Source organism: Octodon degus, unplaced genomic scaffold (genome assembly GCF_000260255.1).
Source record: "Octodon degus isolate 3935 unplaced genomic scaffold, OctDeg1.0 scaffold00051, whole genome shotgun sequence".
Classification (NCBI taxonomy): domain Eukaryota; kingdom Metazoa; phylum Chordata; class Mammalia; order Rodentia; family Octodontidae; genus Octodon; species Octodon degus.
The window spans coordinates 8,223,965-8,249,523 of record NW_004524627.1 but is presented as its reverse complement, the minus strand read 5'-3'; the positions used below and the strand labels follow the sequence as shown (position 1 = coordinate 8,249,523).

The 25,559-nt window shown below is 40.3% G+C and overlaps 1 protein-coding gene across 2 annotated transcripts in view; it reads left to right on the top strand.

Moving 5' to 3' along the window:
* Window positions 1–328: 328 nt before the first annotated feature.
* Htr2a (5-hydroxytryptamine receptor 2A) overlaps window positions 329–25,559 on the top strand; it is a 71,534-nt gene continuing 46,303 nt past the window's right edge. Inside the window, exons 1-3 of one of the 2 annotated variants that reach the window (XM_023717289.1) lie at window positions 329–910; window positions 1,629–2,251; window positions 5,080–5,280. In XM_023717289.1, coding sequence (XP_023573057.1) covers window positions 1,843–2,251; window positions 5,080–5,280 — 610 coding nt within the window. In that variant the 5' untranslated portion in view covers window positions 329–910; window positions 1,629–1,842. The remainder of the gene's footprint in view (window positions 911–1,628; window positions 2,252–5,079; window positions 5,281–25,559) is intronic. The other variant, XM_004633082.2, reaches the window with a different exon arrangement.

Here is a 25,559-nt window from a genome sequence, read left to right as displayed (position 1 = left end):
TATTTCTGAAAAACCACCTCATCGCCTACCCTATGTAAAGTTTTCAGCTGCTTCTGGGTGCTCTATTTCTGTTGGAGAAAACATAAGCCTGTTGTATATATTTAGCAAAAAAATAGAAATAGTACTGATAGTTTATCAGACTTATTGCCACTGATTTCCTGGCCGCTAGCTTGTGCTGTCAATGTCCGTAATTCCACTTGGACGTCACTCTGCTGGCTGTGGATGGAAGGGCTTTATGATTCCAGCTCCCAGGACACACTGTCACCAGCCTTATTTACGCTCTCTGGTCACTCTCCTCCCATCAGTTCAGTAAATTATTGCCATGAAGCTTCCTTGCCTGATCAGGAATCTGCATGAAAGGCTGGTTCTCCCGTTTCTCTTTAAAGCAAAGAGAAACTTCTCAATGTTAACATGTAGCAAAACTGAAAGAAAGAAAAGCCTGTTTGGTCCGCCTCCCTGGCTGTTGCTACCTTGCTGTTTCTGACACGCAGACCGGGAGGTCTGATGAAGTGTTCCTGTAGCCCCAGAGCCGCTCGGTCCCCCTGGTAACCAGAGCCCTGAGCGCAGACCGCTCTTGCGACTTTCTCGCGTGGTTCTTTTGTGTGACTTTGGGAAGGGCTGGTGGAGGATTTCTCAGCGTGTGCCGGCAGAGGCAAGCAAGCCGCGCGGGGAGGAAGGACCCACGCCGCGCGGTAGCAGAAGGAAGCCAACTCGGACCTCACAGGGCTGGAACTCGCTGCACTCTGGCATGCAGTTTTTCAAGTCAGCAAAAACAACAATCAAATTACTATCTTGTTGTGCCGCTGGAAGCTCCTGGAGAGGGATTTGTGCGCTGGCTTAATGACCGTGCGAAAGGAGGGGAGTTACAGAATAGCCCAATGTATCTGCTTCATGGATCCTGGGGACAAGTGTAAGTTCTCCGGCTACTCTTTGATTGCTGGGTGATTTTTCTTTCTTCTTTCTTTCTTTCTCTCTTTCTTTCTTTCTTTCTTTCTTTCTTTTTTTCTGTTTCTTTTTCTTTCTGGTTTGAAATCATGCTTGGCCAAAATGAATTCATTTCCATGAGAATCTCTGGGGTAGAAAGTTCTCTGTCAATCTCCAGGACTTTTCTTTTTCCCTGTGTTAACTAAGCTTCATAATACAAGCTGATATGCCTGGCAGCAACTGCTGCAGCACCTCAGACCAAGACAGAACTACTACCTAAAGTGCATCCATTTACTTACTAGAGGATTAACGCCAGGTACATCTTTAATTGGCTGTCTTAATGTCAACCACATACATCACCACTGGCTTGGATTGCACCCTGTTTTAAAGCCATGGCTCAGTTTGTGTGATGAGCGTACCTAACTGAAGGAGGTACAGCTAAACAAGATTTCTAGTAGTTACAAAACTTTTCTTCTTTGGCCAGGATCACATTTGTCTTCCTAAATTCTCACAACTCTGCACCCTCCTCGGTAGCAAAAGTTTGTTGTGGTTGGGTGTTTTAGTGGTCTTTTTTTCTTTCTTTCTTTTTTTTTTTTTTTTTTTTTTTTTTTTGGTTTGGGGGGGTTGTTGTTTTTGTTTGTTTTTGTTTGTTTGCTTGTTTTTGTCATCGCTCATTGCTTGCTGAAAAAAATACAACCCAATAGCAGACTGCACTGAAACTGCGAAGAGAGGAAATATAAAGAAGCATCCCAGTCCTTTAACTGTTGTTACAATGACGGAGAGAAAGTCAGCCAAAGGAGTCCCCGTGTCCGCCAGCTTCCACATGGTGCCGTGCGGGGACGCAAAGATGAATGGTGAAGGGAAGCTGTAACGTGTGAGTCTTTCAACACCTCATCTGCTCCAAGTCCTGGCATCAACATGGATATTCTTTGTGAAGAAAACACTTCTCTAAGCTCAACTCCGAACTCCTTAATGCAAGTAAATGATGACACAAGGCTCTACAATGCCTTTCACTCAGGAGAAACGAATACGTCTGATGCATTTAACTGGACAGTAGATTCTGAAAATCGAACCAACCTTTCCTGTGAAGGGTGCCTCTCCCCAACATGTTTCTCCTTACTTCATCTCCAGGAAAAAAACTGGTCTGCTTTATTGACAGCTGTAGTGATTATTCTAACCATTGCTGGAAACATACTCGTCATCATGGCAGTGTCCTTAGAGAAAAAGCTGCAGAACGCCACCAACTATTTCCTGATGTCCCTTGCCATAGCTGATATGCTGCTGGGTTTCCTGGTCATGCCTGTGTCCATGTTAACCATCCTGTATGGTGAGTGGCATTCCCTTCCTAGCTGCACTCACGCCGCTCCCAAAGAGCATGTGCATGCCCTGAGCAGAGTGTGGCAAGGGGTTCAGCCATAATAGGTGGTTTTTCTTATAGGCTAGAGCCCATCACATTACATTATTCAAATTTTAACTCCTAAAATGATGTTTCACTTTAAAAAACACAGACACCTGTTATCTGAGATTATTACTTTTGAGCTTTCTTACAAAATTATAAAGTTGTGTGTTTTAGTACATACTTTTTGCATAAATGATTAGAAATAACCCAATAGAGTCATTGAACAGCAATTTAGCCATCATTCTGAATCTACTTGATTTCTGCCCCTTTATATTCCTAACCAAGTATTCAAGCCTTAGACAGGCCAGTTTTATATTTGTTACAGTCTCCAGCACTTCTAATGAGGTAGTAAAACCTTCTCAATTACCTTGGAATGTTTGCAGAGAAAGCATTAGGAGTGGAGCAGGTTTAATGTTAAAATATTTAGAGTCTCTATTAGAATAAATGAATTACTCTGGTATTAATTGCTTCTGCCTCAAAGAAGCTAATTTGGAAATGTGTCTTTGAATTAAGCTCTTTTAAAATGCATGTGCATAAGCTCTTTCAGTCTGGTTTGCAGAAGGGTGAAAACAAGTGGAAAAAGGTTCCTCTTGCTTTCCTCTCAACCTAGATTGACATAAGCATCTCAGCAAATCAGCAAACACTGGAAACGCTTCACCGGGAGCAGATTGAAATATTCTTTCCAAGTGATAAGTAACATAGGCAAATCTCTCTCTAAACGGAAAGCAAAGGAGAGAATGTTGAGACTGCTGAATGGACACATCAGCAGATTGCAGAGAGTCTGGAAACAGGTTGATAGCTGTTTTTAATAAAGCATTTTCAGGTCAACTTTTAGAGGCTTAAAGAAAAAAAGGAAGGAGGCAAGCAAGGAAGGAAGGAAGGAAAGATTCACCTAGCCCTGAAGAAGGAGGAGGAGGAAGAAGGTGAGCAAGGCAGAGCAGGCATCCCTCTGTACAGGGTTGCCACTGCGCCTGCAGAGCTCAGCACCCGTTTGACCATTCAAATGCCACACGGGGATAATTTTTTTTCGTGTGCCTATCATTTTTCAGGCATTCTGGAGGGGTTTTACGCTTCCTAAAAGTCCTACCCGCAATCAGACGCAAACTCCAGGTGTGGGGGGTGACCTCGGAAACCGAAAGCGCTGCTAGCAGGTGGGGTGACCTCCGCAGACTGGTGGGGCGGGCCTGGCGGAATTTCCAGGACCACCGGTTGGTGCCAGGCGCCCAGATGCAAGGGCGCCCTCTTGTGGCAGCCGTTCACCCAGCAGCCCCTCGGCACCCGCCCTGGCAGTTCCTCCAGCTTCGCTCAGCCTGCAGGGGTGCAGCCCAGCGGTCTTGTCCGAGGAAGCGTCCACTCCTTATCCCCACCGCAAAAGCCCGGACTAAGGTCCGCGGCTGCCTCCTCCCAGAGAAAAGCCCTCCGAGCGCCAACATCAGCTCTGAACAGGCTGCGCCGACTTCCCCTCAGGCGCTGCTGAAGAACATGCATTCTTTTCATCTCAGTCACTTTGCAAACCATGTGAGGGAAAGGTTCTAAATGCAGATGTGACTGCACCCTTTCCTTGTCTAATTGTCCCCAGTGGCCCCTTGGTAGTCAGAGTAGTTCACTTGTGGAGTCTGTGCAGCTTTGGAATCTGTGATATTGCGAAAGAAGAGTGTTCCTTATAACACTCCTTATATGCAGACACCATTGCTTATGCTGCTACCAAAACTACTTAACAGTTTATAGAACCGTTTGATCTTTTCTAAAATACACAAAGAGGACACTTTGCCGATGTCTTCTATGTCCTTAATATAGCAGGTGAACCACAGTGCTTCCTATATACTAGAGTCTTTGGGGAGCTTTAAAACCTATTTTCTTTCGGGACATGCCTTCAGTCAGCTCCTGAGAATGTTTATCTGGACCGTCTGGCTTGGCCTCTAAAGCTCTCCAGCAGATTCTGTGTGTAGGTCAGAGAGAGAACCGCCACCTACGCAGCTCTCCAAGTGTGGTCCAAGGAACAGCTGCAGCATTACGTCACCACCGTCTTCAATATTCCCACACACCCTAGATTTGAGGTTTACACTCAAAGCATCACTAGGTAGCTATTTCTCATTTTTACAAGTAAAGACGTATTCCCAACTGGATTATTAGTCATTTAGTCATCTGTACCCATACCATGTATGGCCATTGGTGCATGAGACCAGGTGCTTATAATAATGACTATGATAGGACGAAGCTTAGAAGCTACAATCTGCAGGGAAAATGTGTGAATAAATAATGACAGTATAGGCCAGGGAGATGGCTCAGTAGAGTAAGCGCTTCCTTGGGAAACACAAGGGTCTGAGTTCAATCCCCAGTTCTGCCAAATAAATAAATAAATAAATAAATAAATAAATATTTTTTAAAATGACAGTACAATGTGAGAGGTGCTCCCACAAAGAATCTCAAAGCACAGCACAACTCCAGGCCCCAAATCATTTTTAAATAGTTTTGCTAAGTGGTAGGAAGGCAAGAGAACCCCTGAAGAGGGAAAATTTGCATTGTCACTTGACAGGAATGTAATCCCAGATAGCAGAAAAACTCAGACCTTGTGTTCACCAGTCATAGTCAAACACATTTGCTTATCAGAGTCTGTGCTGATGCTTAAAATGTTTGGCATTACCCTTGCACTCACCTGTGGCCTTGCCCACAAGAGAAACTTGTGTCCCAGAGCATAATTCACAGGCCCTGGGAGGCATGGGACGGCTTACTGACACTGAGCTTCTGTGTTGTAGGGTACCGGTGGCCTCTGCCTAGCAAGCTCTGTGCAGTCTGGATTTACCTGGACGTGCTCTTCTCCACGGCCTCCATCATGCACCTCTGCGCCATCTCACTGGACCGCTACGTGGCCATCCAGAACCCCATCCACCATAGCCGCTTCAACTCCAGAACTAAGGCATTTCTGAAAATCATTGCCGTTTGGACCATCTCCGTAGGTAAGCGGGAACATCTGTCAGAGTCTCCTTTGGAACAACAGCTCATGCTTTCTCCAGAGACTTGCTCTGAAACCTGACATCCTAAGTCTATTGTTTCCTGAATTGCAAAAGATGTGCCCCAACAGTAGTAATTATCAGGTTTTCCTTTCCTAAGGAAAATCTGCTTATGTCACTGGCTGACAACATACATTTGTATCACTCTGCTAAAGGTAAGAATAAAAACACCAGGAGAGGCAAAATCAGTCATAAACTGCTAATTTCCCTTTCTCTCACTTTCATTTTCAGTAGTCTAAATCCTGGGTGTCCCAGAAACAAGTCTTATGATCACTGGACTTGGGAGTCAACATTAGGGCACACAGGCTTGTATTAGAGAACATAGATGTCTGGAGTTCAGAGAGAGGTACCAGGTAGCACAGCTCAGAGGAGAATGTACTGACAGAGGTAGGTGACCACTTACTCGGCCTGGGCATTAGCCTGCCTGGGCCTCTGGGCCTCTTTCTCCTATTTTGACGCCCTAGACCAAAGAATTTCTTTCTTTTTTTTTTTTTTTTTTTTTTTTTTTTTTGCAGAACCGGGGATTGAACTCAGGCCTTTGCGCTTGCCAGGGAAGCGCTTATTCTACTGAGCCATCTCCCCGGCTCTAGATCAAAGAATTTCAACCCACCTCGATTAGGTTGATTCTTGCAGCACTGATCTTCCATCACACACTTAGTAGTCAGGAAAGCCCAGGGGATGGCAGCTCCCACACAGCAATTGTACCTGGTCCTTGGCAGGCTCAGTTTTAACCAAAAGTTCCCTGAGACTTGTTGCAAAGAATCAGAGCTTTTCGGGTAAAAATTCTGTGTACTTAAGATCGAGTGAGTATCAGCACCTACTTCCATGAAAGACCATGAAATTTGCTAACAGGATCAAGTTCAATAATCCAAGTGAGACTACTCACAGCTTTGCAATAACACCAAACAAAAATAAGCAGGATGGCTGTGTAGCATCTTGGGTTCAGTCTCCATTGTTTCCTTTCTTGCTAACCAGAATGATGATCAGCAAAGCTGATAATAAGGTTTTACCATATTATCGAAGAAATTTGGATCTTAGCTAAAATGAGTTGTGCAAGGCCCCACACCTAGTCACCTGGGCAGTAAGAATTTTTAAATTATGAGCAGAGCAAAAAATTGTACTACTTACTTAGTATTCCAAACTTTTGAAAAGCCTTAACTGTTTTCCACTTTGACCTTCACACTGCAATTCGAGGTGGACAGAACAGGAGATTCCATTAAGCTTGTTTGATCTGCCTGGCACTCCAAGGATATACAGGTCTTGTGGTTGCTGGATGCCCCCTCCAACTGGAATCAGGGCTAGAGCTGTAGGCTTCTGGCGCCATAAGCCCTGCTCTTTCTGCTTAATTCTTGCCTGTTTTAGGAAACTATTTTTTTTATACAGCACTCGGGATTAAATGCCAGAACTCTTTTTTATTATTTTACATTTACTACAGGGTCTTCCTAAATTCTGTAAGGTGGGCTCCTGCCTAGCCTCCCAGGGTGTGAAATTATAGGTGCATACCACCAGACCTGGCCAAAAATTGGGGATTTATTTGTTTATTTGTTTCTCTCCAAGAAAACACTTGTGATCTAAGACTCATTATACTGGAAACAAGAGAGTAAAAGACCAGCAGTCCTCAGTCCCAGATGCACATCAACCCCCTGGAGAACATTCTAATTGGTTCTATGTGAGACCAGGTGATTGTAAGGCACAGCCAGGGGCAAGGACCACTGAGACAGACTATCTAAGAGGAGTTATGAGGGCCAAAGAAAGTCACATCTAATGCAAAGGAAGCAGTGAAGCTCTCAGTGAAGGTACTCTACTTTTACCCCAGCTGACTGTCTCACTCATGAAGTAGAAACTGGGAAGGTCAAGCATCTTTCACCCTCAGCCACAGCAAGCCACCTACCATCGTCCAACTTCATAATAGTACTATCGGTAAAGGTTAACAGTTTCTCAACATTGAGTACAGACAGACCCTGTAGTGCCCAAAACACCTTACTGAAAATCAACTGCAGAGAAGTAAATCACAGAGGATGTCACCACTTGCACACCAAGTCAATCCAGGTCAGTCTGACTCAAAGCCAAAGCTTGATATACTACCCAACAAGGCAGTCTAGCTCTGCCTTTCTGGCAGGCTGAATGGTTGTGGCAGTGCTGGCCAATGGTCATCATTCATCTGTTTGGGGAAAAAAATCATGCTGTATATCTGTTATGTCCTTGGTACTGAATGTACTAAAGCTTTCCTTTGTTAGAGCACATCTGATGAGTAAGATATGCATTCAAAGGTCTTTCATTGGTGCCATGGGAAAGCAGTTATGGAAACATATAGGAAAAAATTACATAGCTTTTCTACTAGAATTCTGTGGGCTGCAAAGCTAAGGAGTTAGCAGGTGAGTAAAGGAAATCCAGTTATGCTGAGCACCCTATAGGAGCTCAGCACAAATACTTTCCCAAGTTTTCTTCTAGTAGTTTTCTTTACTCTTTTTTTCTGAAAATAAGACTTCACAAGAAAATAATCAGCCTTGAAGACTAGAGATCAAAACTAGCAGCTCCACTTAACCTTTCGTTGCCTTACCGGCCATCTCCGTTCTCTTGCTCGGTGGCTGTTGTGTAAGATAGGAAAGGCTGAGCAGGGCTGACATTTTCAGTCTCTAAATCTCAAGGCTTATTATGTTCCAGCTAGGTCTTATTTTGGGGAAAACAGTGTTTGGTGTTTGGTTTTGATTTTGTTTTTGGTTTTGTGGTTTATTTGTTCTGCAGGTATGTGCTTTCAATTTAGATCTTTAAACCAGTTGTATTTTAAAAAAAGTTTTCCAGTTTTACTGATGTTTAATTGGCCGATGAAATGGTTTGATTTTTCAGATGTACAGTGGATGCTTTGATAGTCACATGTTTGTGAAATGATTATCACAATCTAATTAGCTAATTCCCCCATCATCTCACCCAGTTACCTATTGCCTCATGGTGAGAACATTAAAGCAAATTGCAAGAATTCGACTTAGTATCATTAACCCGAGCCACCGTGCCTCTGGACTTGCTTGGGTCATGTGACTGGAAGTTCACATCTTTGACCCACGTGTCCCTTTGCCTCTCACCCTCCCATCCCACCGCAGGTAACTCCGTCGCTGTGCTGCAGCTGGTAGATGCCGCCTAAGAGTGGAATCATGCCCTGTGTATCTTTCTCTGACTTAGTTCTCTTAGCACAATACCTTCGGGTTCACCCATATTGTTGCAAACAGCAGAATTTGCTACTTTTTATGGCTGTATTATATATTTGTATATCTAATTGTTTTAAGTTACCAACCATTGAAGCTCTTTGAGTGTCTATTAATATAACTAGCTGTCTCCCCCTCAGTTTATTAATGTACCTAGTTTTCTTGAAAATTTCCTGAGCATTGATTTTAATCATTAAATGTCCCACCTTATATTTAGTGATGTTTTTGCTTTAAAAATCAGCTCCTACTGATCTTAGTATATCTATGTCAGGTTTTTTTTATCACTTTTCTGGATATAACTTATTCCATCTTACTACCTTCAAATTTGTGACTCTACGTTTAAAATGTGTGTTGTAGAAGAGACATATAGAGTAGCATATTTTGTAACCAGTCTTTACCTTTTAATTGGCATATTTATTTTATATCCAATATACATCAGATATGTTTGGACTTAAGCTAGCTCTCTTACACTTCTGTTACCCCATTTGTTGTACATTCTAATTTCTTGCCATTCTTGCTTTCATTTGAACTAATTAAGAATTGTGAATTCATCACTCCCTTTTATAAGCTTGTTAATTATCCATTCTTCTGTAGTCTTTCAGTGATTACACTATAACCTTTTGATCTCAAATCATCTAAGACAATTCATATAAACTTCTTGCAAATGCAAAAAATTAGAACATTTCAACTCCAAGTTTATCCTTGTCTTTTGTGTTGCTTTTCTTATTTTCTGTGTGTGTGCTTGTAGATCCTATAAGATATCACGCTATAGATGCTCTATTCATTTCACATGAATTTATTTCCACATAGTATTTCTTCCTATCCATTGCTTTTTTCATTTCTATGATTTCACCAATATTCCCATTGCCTATTCCTGAAAACTTTCCTTTATAAAATCATGTTTTGTTCACTTTTTGTTACTCTAGATCTTTATTTTGCCTTAACCTATAATAGCATTTGCTCATTTTAGAACTCAGCATGCCTGCCCTCCCCTTCTTCTCAGCACCCTGTAAGCAGCAAACAAAATGCCCAGATTAAGTAACATTGTTTCTTTGGGGTTTTTGTTTTGTTTTTCTTTCTTTCTGTCTGTCTGTCTGTCTGTCTGTCTGTCTGTCTGTCTTCTTTTTTGTTTTGTTGTTTTTATTTATTTTTTTTTCAGAACTGGGAATTGAATTCAGGCCCTTGTGCTTGCCAGGCCAGCACTTATTCTACTGAGCCATCTCCCTGGCCCCCAAAACTTTGTTGTTGTTGTTGTTGTTGTTGTTGTTGTTGTTGTTGTTTTGGTGGAACCGGGGATTGAACTCAGGCCCTTGCACTTGCCAGGGAAGTGCTTATTCTGCTGAGTTTGATTGTGAGATGTAGGCTGCCGGCTGCATTGCTCCTTACAAACCCCTCCCCTTGCCACACTTGCTGTTCTTTGATTTCTGTATCCACCTACTTCAGGCACTTTGCCTATCAAGTGCCTAGACGTGGGCTGCCTTTGTTTGCATCTTGTATGGGACTTGGATCAATTCTTAAATTTGTGCCTTTTGTCACCTTGGGAAATCTCTTGGTCATTGTCTTCAATATCAATTCCTTCCACTTTACTCTCAATTCTGGGACTCAGCTCATGTAAAATGGACATTTTACCCATTTTTTTTTTTACAATTTAAGCAGTTTTGTGCATTTTTAAGCTTTTCCCTTCTTGCTTTCATCTGGATAATTTTATTCAATTTTCTTCTTCTGCATTATTAAGTCCTCCCATCAGCTAGTTCAGTTCTTCTCCTAAACCCATTGGTTATATGCACATCATTCCTCTTTTCCTCCCATTTTCATGTGAGTACTAACTTGTAAGGGGTTTTTTCCTTCTCTTTATACCATCCAGTTAGTTTGGACTTCTACTGAATTTTTCCATTCTGCTCCTCATTAAAGTTTAATCAAATGATTACTATATTGCTATTTCTAATAATTTATCTTAAATAATGAACTCACTAAATTATTTTCTCATCTAGTCTATGCCCCAGTTCATAGATTTTTTCATAAATTTTTGAGGTAGATCTTTTAAGATAAGTCAAAAAGTGCAGAAGCCATAAAGAAAAATATAGACACAACCCATTAAATGAAAAACAGTTGGTTACATCCAAAATCAATATAAGCAAATTAAAAAAATGTGTAGTGAACCGCAGATCAGAGTCAATACTCTTAAATTGTAAAGAACGCCTGCATTTTGACCTCTAATACAGTTGAAACCAGATGCACACACAACTTACAGAAACACAATTTGAAATGGACAAGAACACTCTCAAAATCTGACCTCTCAGCAGTAACGGGAACATGAAGCAGTAACAAAAAACCACTTTTCCGGGCCTAGGAGATGGCTCAGTGGAATAAACACTTCCCTGGCAAGTGCAAGGGTCTGAGTTCAATCCCCAGTTCCGCAAAAATAAATAAATAAATAAACAAACAAACAAACACTTTTCCCTTCTTAACTGGCAAAATAAGGCAAGGATGCCCTGGATGTGGCACCCTAGGTGTTCTCCTGCCTTGCCTCTGCAAGTGTGAATGGCTTGTTCTGGGACAATTCTCCAAACAGTTTCAAAATTTAATCTCCCAGTCACACTGACCAGAGTCTTTTCCAGAGAAAAACAAAAGCATATACTAGGATCTTTAAGGCAACAGCTTTGAAATAGCAGAAAAATGAAAAAAATTGGATTGTGTCTGGATATATTAGTTTCATTCAAGTCAATTTGGATCTCTTAAATATATTGTATCAGCACTATTTGATATTCAAGGGGAAGAATGTTCATGATTTTAAAAGCAAAAAGAAAGTTGTGCATGGCATGAGCATTATCAGCTGATTCTGTAAAACAATGACAGTAATAATACACAATAATATTAGTGATAATAACAGTAATTTATGAATATATTAAAAATAATGATAGACTATTAAAATACTTCACACCAATAAGACAAACCTTGAAAGAATTATTATCTCCTTCACATGTTCCTGTATAGATTTGTTCATTACCAATATTATTTACAGAGTGATTTGGTTGATGAAGAATGAAATATTTCACCTCCCTTATGTGTCAGAGAGGGCTTCCTAGAGGAGGCAGCCAGACCTCAGGGCTCACACATTTTTAATGACGAGGGATCTGGGGAGCCACACCACAAATTGCTCATGTTTCCTCACATTCTTTCTGGTACTTACTGTACCATTCCTCCCTGCTTATTGCTAGGACTGAAATCATTTTATTGCCTGCTTGGATTTCCATCTAACTCTGAGGAAAATGAGCCTAATTACAAATCAACAATTTCCCATTTGTGAGTTTCTCTGAGTAAAGAAAACACAGCAAATACTGAGGCGTTAGATGAAGAGCAATCCTGACTCTCCGTGCCTCACATTTTCCCTTCATAAACTTAATTCCCTTGATCAGTGACTTCACTGTGTTCTATAAAATGAGCAAACCCTTTCCTCACGATGATTGTCTTTCTAGCTCCATAGGAAAATGAGAAGAGACTATGCTGCTCTATTTGCTGTCTTTACCAAAGGTATATATTAGAAAAGGTGAAAATGACTGGTCTCACGTTGTCATATTCTGATAGCCAAGCAAAGGCATTTTAAATCCTTTTCATTTCAAAAATGTATTTGTAGCTCTTGGGGTAATTTAGAAGTGGGTCTGAGTGGAAAGATTTTCTTTCCCTTCAGGCGAGGCAGGACTATGTATTTTCTGCATTATTGCTTTTGCGGTAGGAGAAAAGGCAAGCTGTGTCATACTTTTTCAGGGTCTTTACCCACATAAGCAGTAACACCATGCATAGAGTATTGAACTGGATGCTTAGATCTTCAGACCCAGTCTCCCACCTTTCTGCAGCTCCAACATACCTTCCAAGACAGTGTAGGTGTATCAGGAAACTTTGACATACAATGAAAAGAATCGTACTCTATTTTTAATTTGCATTTGCTTTCCATAGCATTTTTAACATCTTTTTTATGTTTATGAGCACACTTCTACCTTCTAGAGTTGAGTGTATATGATTTATTGTAGTGCCTGGTGATTATAAACAAAATGGCTAAAGGCAGTCTGCCTGGATTTGAGTAGTGGCTCTCCCCCTTATAAGCTCTGTGATCTTGAGCAAGTCACTTCACCTTTCTGTGTCTTGGAGTCCTGAAGACAAGGATGTATTAGCACCTATATCATGGAGCTATTTTAGGAATGAAGTGGACAATATAATCTCTGTCATATAGTAAGTTTCATGTAAGTTTTTGTAGTCTTTGAACTCTTCCATAGGGTTCTTGTTTTTTCTTACTATAGGAGAGGGGAACTTTGTGTTATCACAACATATCTGGTGAATTCTCATCTTGTTATTTCTCACTTAATGTTGTTTATGTTTTTCTTTCTTTATTTTTTTATTGTCATTCGTAGTATGGTTGATTGCAGGAAAGCATGCAGGTTAAAGTCAGCAAAGTAAGAGATACAAATGGAAGAGTGCAGCAAAGATTTGCATGCAGTTTCTGGTTGTTCTTTCCCCAAAAAATCGTTGAGTGTGGTGACAATACACATATAGCATAGAGAATCTCATCTGTGACTTAGCATCCATAGCATTTACTGGGCCTCCATCTCCCATTCCTCCTGGAGTTTGGGGGTAATCCTCATACAGAGCATGACAGTCTCTGGTTCTTTTTGAAACCAAGACTGATACTATGTGGCTTCCATCCATCACTTTGTTAGACAGTCCAGTGGTCAATCACTAAAAGCAAAGACAGCCCTAAAATGAGAGGCATTCCGGGGACTGAGAGATTCCTTCCCAGGAGCTGAGGGCAAAGGCAAGATGGCTTAAGAAATCTTAATTCTTCACTACAAAGAGGATGAGGGTCTTCCTGTCTTCTTTATCATGCTGCCTAAAATACCAGTTTGGTGAAGCTCTTGCAGTCATCATCATGTTGTGAAAGCCCATGTCCTAGTGTCCTTGGAATGGTGACTAGGAAGAAATCTGGATTGGGGGTGATTTCACATGGCTGAAGTCCCCCGCCAGCAAAAACTTCATTGTATGTTTTTCTTTCTATGTGGATTTATTTTTACATAACCTCTTTTGTAAATGTTCTTTTCTTTTTTATATCTTCTAAAGTGTAGGGTTGGCCAGATAGCTCAGCAGACTAAAGTGCCTGCTTAGGCAGATCACAGCTGCCCAGATTTGATCCCTGGTGTGCCGTGCCAGCCCCACCCCTAGGGTATACTGGGACAGCAATTGAGACTAGGCATGGTGGTGCACGCCTGTAATCCCAGCACTTGGGAGGCTGAAAACAGGAGGATCACTACAAGTCCGATCTTCGTAGTGAGACCCTGCAGTCCCCGTAGACCTTGTACTAAATGCAAAAAAATAAATAAAATAAAGTATAGGTCATTATTTTAACTGACTCTTCCCCTGCAAAGTTGCAGAGAAATCTCTAATATTTTCTCCCACTACTTGTGTGGCTTTGTTTTATACATTTAAGTCTCTAAGCCACTTAAAATCTAACCTGTGATGTAATTTATCATTTTCTGCATGACTATCTACTGTCCCAATTTTATTTCATGTGTCATTTTTGTTATCTACTGAGTTCCCAGAGGTGATTGGGTAGCTTTTTTTCTTTGATATGGATTGATTAGTCTATTGATTCACTTTAGCATGCTTAATTATTGAGCATATGTTTTATTATCCCAGACTGAGTACTTTGTTTTTCCCTGAACACTTTCATTTGCTTATTCATGCATTTTAGCAATCAATGTGCTAGACTTTTGGCTGGCACATAATACTTTTGTTCATTTTTGGTCTTGTTTTTCTATTTCCTTTTTTTCCACCCTTTTTGGTCCAACCATGATTCTATGTGGAATGAAAGAGATGTACATAAACAAACATAACCACCTAAAATCTTACTGCTTAGGTTGAAAAAAAAAAAAAACACAATCTACAATTTAGGTCAGAGGGAAGTGACAGTGAACATTTGTTTAATTTTTCTGTATCTTCTCAAAAAATACTTGCAAAAAATGAAAAATAAACCTATTAGATAAAATGGGTTTGGTACTAAGTGGCATTCTGCCCTCTTTTGTGCTGAGGACATTCCTAGTCTCACGGTTGAACCAAAGCACCCAAGGAGGCCGTTGGCATTATCTGGGACCCCCAGGCTTGCACCCGACTCTTTTGTGGCAATGCATGAGCCTAAGAAGATCCCAAGACTCTAAAGCAGCCAGGGCAAGCAGGGCCCCAGGCTATCTGCTCTGGCTCCCTCTCCCAGGACATCATGTTGTACATTAACATCTACCAGTGTACAAGAAGCCCTTCTTTTCCTCTGTTCATCTTCTCATGTCCTTTCCTGGGATGTAGAAATTAATTGTGTCCATATGTTTTGGTCTTTGTTTTTGTCCTTGCAGCCCTGCACTGTCCTCCCCAGAAACCTGAGGGAGTGTTCCAGCCACCACCCCAGCTCACAGAGGAGGGGTCTGCATCCTGAGCAGGGTGCTCATAGCCACTTAAGAGAAGGTGCTGTCCATCCCTGAGGCACTGCAGCACAGCAGGGCTGACGAGTGGACAGTCACACCATCACCTTCTTGACACGACATCCACTGAGTTCACTTCTTTTGTCCCTGACTGCAGCAACCCTTCCCACACTCCACCCACAACTGCAGGAGAATGTAGGGAAGTCTTGCCTGGCCAGCTAGTCTCATAGAAACACTGTGTGGGAAAATAATCACACAGGTGCCCTACACTTTTGAAAGAATGTGCTTGGTTTTCCTTCAAGGAGCAACAGTCACCTAAGGGCCTAAGCGCTGCATCTGCCAGAGTGACAGCTGACTTATCTCTGCAAGGCAGGCTGTAGCCACAGTTTCAGCACAAGATGCTGAAAAAACAGCACTTAGTAGTATACAACCTTCCTTCTGGCCATTTAAAGCCAAGGAACAATATTAATATGCTGTCATTTTGTGCCTACTTCCTGCCCCTGGACTGTGCCAGGAATCAGTTTTCAAGTTTCAACTTTCTCCAAATCTATCCGTCACTTCTGGGCTAGAAGGCAGGACTCTGTACCGAGCTGTTAGCTAGGGCAGATCACCTGGTCATCTGGTTTGCACCAGCACCCTCTGTATCCTGGCACCCTACATCAGCCTAACAAGTCCAGCTCTGAGTGGCTCTGATGCGCACCCTTCTCTGTGGCTCCTCTCACATGATGCAGAGCTGCCAGAGGAGCCCCACACTGTGAACTGGCAGCACCATCTAGCTGTGATTTCCAACCTCAGCCAGAGCCTTGTCATTGCTACCAATCCATTAACTTATCTGTAGTGTCCTTTTTCCAAGTTCTCTTGTTATTCAAAGACTCTGCAACCTCAGGTCACCAGGCTAAGCAGGTGACTTTGCCCCCTTTTCCTTCAAGAAAAAACTGTCTTACACAACACCCTCCTTCCTTTATCTATTCCGATTTTGGTTATGTACACATTCTTCCATACTGTTCTTAGCTACTTTCTCCCCAAATAAGTCAACTCCTCTCATCTCTCTCTAATTTTTAATAACCCCACACACAAGATTGTACCTTTTGGGGATGGGGAGATAGCTCGGACATCTAAGTGTCTGCCTGGCAAGCGCAAGGACCCAGGTTCAATCTCCAGTACCACATGCCATAACTGCCCTGAATCCTGGGCACAGTGGTACATGTCTGTAATCCCAGCACTGCAGAGGCTGAGACAGGAGGATCACTACAAGTCTGAGCTGTGTAGTGAGACCCTGTCCCAAATAAATAAATAAGTAAATAAATGATTAAAAAAATAAAAAACCAAAAAGACTGTACCTTTTATCTTCTCTGATTCACACAGAAAGTGCCATCCGGCTGTGACTACTTTTGCTTTTTACTGCTCTTATCAGCGGCACTAATGCTGGCCCCCAATTTCCAAAACATTTCAAATGATTTCATATTCAGACCCTTCTCAGTACACATCCAAAAGAAATGAAGCCAGTGCACTAAAGAGACATCTGTACTCATCTGTACTCCCTTGCTCACTGCAGCACTCCACAGTAACTAAGAAATCAAAGAATCTACATCTCCATCCTCTGAGGAGTGGATAAAGAAAATATGTTACAGATACAAAAGGGAACATTATCCAGCCATAGGAAAGAATGAAAAGCTTTCATCGGCAGCCACACAGAGGAACTGAATACGTTATATTAAGTGAAATGAACTAAGCCTAAAAGGAAATACCACATGAACTCGGTTTCAAGTGGAATATTTTTTAAAAATCGATCTCATAGATGTTGAAAGTGGAGTGGTGATAGCAGAGGCTGGGGAGCTTGGAGGAGGGAGTGTTCGGGAGCCGGGGAAGAGGTGCTAAATTGTACTTAGATGGGAATAAGTTCCCAGGTATTATCGTCCAGTAGTATGGTGACAGAAAGCACTAACATGCTGTACATTTTTTTAAATTTGTTTATTTGTGTGTGTGTGTGTGTGTGTGTGTGTGTGTGTGTGTGTGTGGCCAGCTCAGCCCACCAGGGGGCGGGGCTGGCTGGCATGTGGTGCTGGGGGATTGAACCGCGGTCCCTTTGCTTTGCTAAGCTTGTTCCAAGTAGGTGCGTTAGATCCCTGAGCCATCTCACCAGCCCCATGCTGTACATTTTTTACACAGCAGAAAAGATTTTTCAATATTTTCATAAATAAATGGTAAAATGTTTGAGGAGAAATGTTTAACTATATTTAAATATTATATAATGTATACGTATATCAAATATGACATGATGTCCTTTAAGTGTGATAATTTTCTATTTTCATCCTTTAAAATCCATTTTAAAATGACTTTGACATTTTCACCCCTTTAAAATCATAAAGCTTCCATAAGGAAGTCGTTGTTTTGTAGTCTTCAGTTTCATTGATAACTTCTTGGTAAATTGTATACTAATGAGTCACAAAAAGAAATAATAGCCTCAGTATGTGAATACATTTTGAAGGTGAAAGATTCAACAGCACAGGACCACGGAGGTTGCTCGGTGCAGTGACCCTTTGTTCTCCCTGTCTCCAGCATCCAGCACCGAGTCATTGTGGCGACCAGGGGCCCTGCTGCTCCCTGCAGTGCAGTATAAGCAGGAAGGGAGAATCACCCAGGAAAAGCCCTGGGCTTTCTGCCTTCCAGAATGTTCCTTGATCCCCTTCTACTTGTTTACCCTCTGTGTATGCATTTCAAGCCTTTCCTTCAAAACCTTGCTAACTTTGGCTGTAGGCTTCTTTTTTTGGTTAAGTTTCAGCCCTTTCTTTAAGACTTGTTTCTCCTTAAACCAGATGTCATCAGCTGCCTCTTCTTCAGAGATATTTGAAATAACAATTATGATTGGTATTTTTCAAACACCAGGGAAATCAAGTTTTTTTCAAGGGTTATGATTTGTTCTGATTAATTTTTTTAATTTTTAATCACTAAATGGGATTTTAGGAGTTAGTGTAGGCCTGTGCTTGGCAACTAGCCTGATCCACACATAGAAACAAAAATTATCCATGTATGCAGACACATTTCTTGCCTATCACTCCTTTTATGCATTTGTCCAGTTGTGTAGGTCGACTTTTCAAATGTCTCCTTCCTCAGATTCTCCCTGCTTCCATGTTGACTGTGGCTTTTGTGGGCTCCTTTTTACTTTTTTTATTAGATGCTTCTTATAGGATGTGTTTTATAACTCTATAATGCTGTAACTTGCCCCTTTCCACTCTAAAGATGCTTGTAATTAGACAATCATTTGGCTTTATGGTGCATGGCACTGAATGAACACTGAAGACTTCTCAGCCATCAGTCTCGTCCTCTTCCGTTAGAGCAGACATTGTGGCTCCACGATTGATGCTTGTTCGCACTAGTCACGTTGCAGGTTAGAATTTGCTTGATGACTTTTAGAGAGACCCTTGGAGATCATGGATGAACGAATGATAAAAATCATACATTTTTTTATCAAAAACATTTTCTGAATCTTCTGGAGAGGCATTCATTTCTAAAAAGATTTCAGGGTATATTATGATCGGCTTTCTTGGTTTCCATTTCAAAACTGACATTTTTCTGTCTTTCTCCTGCATCCCAGGTTCCAGTTTATAAGTCTAGAGAAGCTTTTGTTTTCAACATAAGGATTTAAGAAATGTGAATTCCATTGGCACTTAAAGGGATGCATCTAAATTAAATTAATCATCCAATAAGTTTTTCTCATATCTTAAATTTTACATCTAATTTAAGGAGATATGACCATTGGCTGTGGTGAGCTGTGGAGAAAAATAGAACATTTGGCCCAATTACACTGGGACATACTATTAAAAATCTTTAGTATGACAATTACTACTGTTCTCATAGCTCTTTAAATCTTTTTAAAATGGAAATTAATTTGTTTTAATATTTTCCTATTTTTCATGGAATGGATTCCTCAGGATTCCTTTTCCTGTTCCTACTCTTTTTTAAACTCTCGAGTGAACTACTATAAAGGTTATGTGAATGACCACATTTACAGGCTACATTCCTAGGACTACTACATCCAACGTTAATTCCTATTTGGCTTATATACATGAAACAGAGCCTTTGGAGACCTCCTAATTCATATACAGATCAAAAGTCTGTCTACTCAAGCATGCTTTTTATTTTTCTAATAGATCAATTAACCCATCTATCTTTGGTAATGGCAGGTATTAAAATTTGTTTCACCTGAAAGGATTCAAGGCTGGAATAAAGAGAGATGATCCTCAGTTGTTGGCAGTGCTTAAAGGCTGCTTTTATGTCTACTTAACTTTCATCTTAGTGCTCCTGAATCCCTGGGAAACTCCCATGATATGCCAGATACTACACATCTATGGCTTTTTCGCTTAAAAGGGAGAGAGGTTCCTTTTTCTGTGTCTGGGCTACTCTGACTCTCCCTCACGTGTCCACACCAGCCCTCCAGCCATTCCACGCAGGCATCCAAACACCAGAATGTGTGTGAAGCCCTGATGACACATCGGTGCCACTGAGCAGACACCAGCCCTGCCCTTCATAACTGTGAGCAGACGTGCATCTTTGATGCACGCAAGGACAGCATCTTTCTGCTAAAGCCATATAGCTAACCTATACAGCTATACAGGAGATTAAAAACCCAGCAACAAATGGTGGGAAGAAGTATGGCTTCCTGAGAGGCCCTTTGAGTTTTTCCCTGATAGCGAAATCATTTTTAAAGCAGAACGATCGCCTGCACCCTTAGGTGCATAGGGACCCTACTTAGAAAAGTACGACAAATGAGAGTTTCAATGAACATCTCAGTGGTTGCTTTTCCAGTATTTTCACAGATTAAATATCTGTTTCTATGGAGCTGACTTTGGCAAAGCTGATTGCAGCAGAAGCCAAGAATGAAAACCGTATACCATGAGAATTTCACATTTCAACGGCCAGGAAAAGGCTGGCACTTGGATTGTACTTTTTGCCTTTTCAGTAACTTGGTGCTTTAAATTCAACAGGGGATACCTTATTAATTCAACCAAGAAATATTTTCATAGTATTAATGAGGTTCCATTGTTGACAGTAACATTTCTCCTAAAAGTGAAAGCAATCACAGGGACAGTTAATAGGGAATTTTTCTCAAGGGAATTTGAACTTTTAGATTCTGGTTACAGCCTTCACAACTCCCCACCTTCAGCCCTTTTCTTAGGGAACTGCTTTGGCCTGCACTAGATCACTTGTGCATTTGGAAGCATTTTCTTTATCATATTTGGCCGAACAATTTATAAGGATGTTTAAAAAAATCTGAATGAAAGGATCAATGAAAGAATATGACCAAACTGTGAAAGGGAAATATTTCTGGGCATCCGTCTCAGCTATTCTCAGAGAAGTCTGAAAGGAATGTAGATCCTACCTAATGTCTCATAAGACACTTGCATGTGAGCCTCCTTTGTTTCTGTCCAGGATGACTCCCGTTAAGAAGCAATGGAAGGACATACAAGTTCCTGGGAAATACATATTCTTGAACCCGTTCCTAGAGAAACTGATCTGGCAGGAACAGAGGAGGAACCCAACAGTCAGCAAGATCCGTGTAGCACCACCAAACTAGGAGTCTAAACTTTGGGCAGATTTTCGATATCTACTCAGAAATTACACAGTGGGTACACTTTTTAAAGTTGTAGTCTCTGTATGCAGTTCAGGTGGGCCTTAAACTCATGTATGTAGCCCAGGCCAGCCTCATATTCATGGCAGTTTTCCTGCCTCAGCCTCTCAAGTGCTGGGCTTACAGGGAGGCACCACCACATCTAGCAACCGTAGGATTTTTGTATGTTGTATATATGTTAAGTAGCTGAGTATTTCCATTTATAATGTGTGGGCTAGTCAAATAAGTCATGCAGTAGATCATACTAGATTTTTTGAAACCTTCAAGGGCAAAGGTGCATCTCACTGTCTTTGAGTTCCTCTTCACCAGCACAATAAGCATTTCATAAATGTTAAAAGTGGCACCAATAATCCCGTCCTGATGTCCTCAAGCACATGCATTGGCTGTAATTCTGTACAGTTTCCTTCCATGTTATCTTTAATTTAAAGTCTACATTCAGGAGCAATTTTCATTCCAAGTTAGTAAGAAGGTTAAAATGTGCCTCCTTGCATAACAACACGGTGATATTGTTAAAAGATATCTCTGGCATTTAACAACATATTACCAGAGTTTAAGAGGAACCTAAAAGATTCAACTAAAGTAATTTATCTGAAGCTGTTTTGAAATAGTTTAGAAAACCATACGTCATACATGGGATTTGTCTGAAATTAAATTACATTTTGATAATCCTTTTCAGTAATTCCACTGCTGCTGTCGGATTTCAACAGGAAAACTTGTCAGCAATCCTTTGAACAAAGACGCTTTTGTTCTGTTAGCAAGGTATTCTACTTTAAGTCTCCATGTGACCTTCAGAGCTATGCTCAGAATTAGCTGTGTGTCAAAAATACAGGAAAGGCCTGAAACATCTTACTGATCTGAACATACATGTGGGATTATCTGCAACTCTTGCCTGCCTAGCTAGAGAGTTTACTAGCACTGTGCAATTATTTTATAACACCATTGGGTTTTGGCTGAGTAAAATCAGAAACCCTATTGAAAAAGTAACACTAAATAGGCTACTTTAAGAATGGTTTGCTTTGTTTTGTTCTGTTTTTCTCTTTTCCATAATAGTTGAATGCAGAGGAGAAAACTGACTATTTTCCAATTTGGCCAGTGGCTCAGCAGCTTGAGCAAGTGGCCAGTGATGGAGGTAGTCTTGGCGAAGACCGATGGATGACAAGAGTTCTGTTTTAAGCCAGCCTCCTGCTTCAAGGAGAATTGCATAGACAACAATCACTGAGGAGGCAAGGTTTTAAGATTGGTTGACCTTTGTCTTCTAGGTCAAAACTGACTTGTATACCTTATGAGTTTAGAATATGTTTCACAAGAAACAAAAAATCCAAATCAGCTTGCATTGATGGTTCAAAGTCCAACAATTGATAAGCTGAAACACTTCTTGTGATGTTTAAGAGAGAAGGGATGACGGACTTACTTTGGTTAATTTAGAACAAATCCATAGCAGCAGGAACAAATTGATAACAATAAGCAGGGAACTGTGTCTTCAGCCCTAAGCTCACCTAGGCATGTGTCTATAATAGATACGATGGCCAAATGTGAAAATGGATAGCTTGTATTGGCATACAACGCTGTATAAGCAGAGTAGTAGGAATCGGGAAACCTGGGCTCCTGTCTGGCTTTTCTCAGCAGGTGAGCTCTTTACCTGTTTGTTGGTTGGTAAAAAGAACTTGGACCATAAAATTCCTAAGACAATTTCCAGTTCTACAATTTGAGGTATATCAAGTGAACCTTAAAGTCTTAGCACTGAGTGTAGTCAGAGTATGAGCAAAACTCAACAAGGAATTTCTATAACCTATAACTTCTTCAAACCATTGTCTTTGCTACCACTAATTTTTGCCCAACTTAGCTGAAACAATCTGTACCTAAAATTTCACATAATTGATTCAAATCTAGGATATGGGGAACTCATCTTGAAATCTCAGTTATTTATTTTGAACATTAGATAATTATCAATTAAGATGAATAACCAATTTTTCTTTCACTTTTCCTTTTTAAAAATGAATAATGCACCTACAGAAAGATTTTAATCCTAGAATGGTTATTTCCATTTTTATACTGTACAGTATTTTGTGTTCTACATAAAACTTAACAAAGTTGCAATAATATATGCTTGTTTACATTTTCATTTTTTACATAGCATTGTATTGTTAGCATATTTCTATTTTTCTACATGGACTTTATAACAATTTAATGCTTATAAATTACTTTCTCACATTAGTATATTATAATTTTTAACTATTCTTCTGTCTCCAGTTTAACTTTTAAAAATGAAAAAGAGTAGTATACACAAAACAGTAATTTGGCATTTGAAATATTTCATTCTACCCTTACAGTGAGCTGTGTCTCACCTTTAGTTTCACTAGTTTATAATCATCTCAGGTATTTTTATTGGTTTGCTTTGCGTTTTTTGTGGGTTTTTTGTTTGTTTGTTTGTTTGTTTGTATTTGCCACACTGGGGATCAAACTTGGAGCCTTGCACTTGTTAGGCAGGCACTTAAGCCACTAAGCTACCTCCCTGGCCCTATCTCAGGTATTTTTAAAGTCTAAAAATTTCTTTACATTTTTTCTGTCTTTAAAAAAGAAATTAAAGCTTTGTGGGGCCAGGAAGACAGCGTAAGTGCCTTCCTGGCAAGTGCAGCTACCCGGGTTCCATCCCTAGTACCACATGCCATGTAGGCCTGGTGCCAAGCAGGCCTTTGAAACCAAACGTGGTGGTGCACACTTGTAATCCAGAGCTAGGGAGCCTGACAGAGGAAGATTACTACAAGTCCAAGCTGCATAGCCAGACCCTATAACAAATAAATAAATAAATAAATAAATAAATAAATAAATAAATAAATTTTAAAAAATATTTTTAGGAATAATTTTTTTTTTGGTTCCTCGAATTCCTTCAGGGCACTTTTTGGCCAGTGGGAGAGTTGTGAGGTTCAAACTTCAGCAACCTGAGGCTGACAGCTTTGTGGAAGCAGTCACTTAAAGGACTGAGTTAGGGCCAGGCCCCCTTAAAAAATATTTTTAAAAGTTTTATGAATTTAGTATTTCTATTTTTCAAAAATTACAAATAAGGATATATACTTTTAAAACAAATTTTATAGTGAAATGCACAGCATAATAGTTGCCATTTAACCATTCCCAAGTATGTACTTCCGTGGAGCTCATCATAGTCATGATCCTGTGCTCTCACCATCACTATTTCTAAACTTTTATCTCCCAAACAGAAACTTTTTAACCATTAAGTGATAATTCTCTGTTCTCTTCCACCCCAATTCTTAGTAAACTCTCATCAATTTTATTAGATTGTTCACTCAAAATATTTCACTCAAAATATTTCATATAGACCCAGGTATATAGCTCCGGGGCATAGACACTGCCTGACAAGTGTGAGGTTATCAATTTGATTTCCAGAACCAGACACTAAAAATTAAATTAAATTAAGTATATACATTATATATGTTTTGTATAACTAGAATGTTATAATTATCTTATTTTTAATCCAACTTATTTCATTTACACTGATTTCAAGGTTCATCTATATTATCACACATGTCTAAATTTCATTCTTTTCTTGTAGCTGAAAAACACTGTATTACACATGTTACCACATTTTGTTTATTGACTTGTCTGCTAATGGACACTTGCACTGTCTCGGTCTTCTGGCTCTTGATAGTAATGCTGTAATGAATGCTGTCACCCAAGTAACTGAGTCTGTTGTCAGGTCTTTGAAGAGCAGAATTGCTGAGTCACAGTGATTCCAGGTTCAGATTTTTGAAGAAAGGTTGAACTTCTTTCTAAGCAGCTCTATTATTTCACATTCTTATCAACCTTGTGAGTACAAGGGTTTTCGAGTCTTCAAATCCTCAGGAGCAGCTGTTATTTTATCTTAAAAAAAAACAAAAACAGTCATTGTAGTCTATGTGAAGTTGTATCTTGTGTTACACTAATCTGTGGTTTCCCTCATAACTAATAATGTTTGATACCATTTCATGTACTCATCCACCATTTGTATATCTTGAAAGAAATGTCTATTCAAGCCCTCTCAATTTTTAATTGGGTTGTTTTATCTTTTTCTATTTTTTATTTTCATCAATACATGTTTGCAATACATAATTATATTTACGATGGGAAGGTGGCACATGTACATAACACATCTTAATTCTTTTTTAAGTCCCCTTCTGATGGAGAAAATTATGAAGTGGCTCTGAGCAGGATTTTAATTAACCAACTGACTTTTCATGTTTACTTGTGATCTGCCCAAAACTTAGGCCCCTTGTCTGGAGATGGACAGCTGACTCACAGTAAGTGAACCTCTGTGAGTCACTCATCCCTACTGAGGCCTGTAATGGCAGGTGAAGCTGTGAAACGTCAAAAGATAAGGCAAGGTCACAGTCAAGGACACCTACCTGCAACCTCTAGCAGCTAGACAAATCCTGTGTAGACCTTCCTGGAGATAATATGACTCTCCTAAATTAACATAATTACTTGGAAACACACTTAAGAGGACTTTGAAGGTCCGTGAATGGCCTCTGCCTTTCTTCAGTATTCCTGCCTTGTTTTGCTAACTAAATAAATATAGGCAACCCAGAGATCTTTGTCTTAACCTGGAGAATCTCAATTCTGTGAGAGGGTTTTGGATCCTCCTGGAGCTCTGAAATCATTTCGTTGGTCTCATTTATTTAAGCCTTCATCATTTATTCATTTGGGAGATTGTGGGCCTGACCAGTCCACAATAACTAAGGGATGATATTAACCCAGTACCCTTCCCCTCCTCTCCCTCTCCATCCATTTTTTGGCCCGCTTCCCATTTGCAAAAGGTCTTTTGTTTTATCATTTTGTTATTGAGCTGTATATTGTCTACATATTAAATCCGTATCAAATATATAGATTGTAGTGGTTGCCTGGCAAGCAAAGGGTCCTGAGTTCAATTCCTGGTATCAAAAAGAA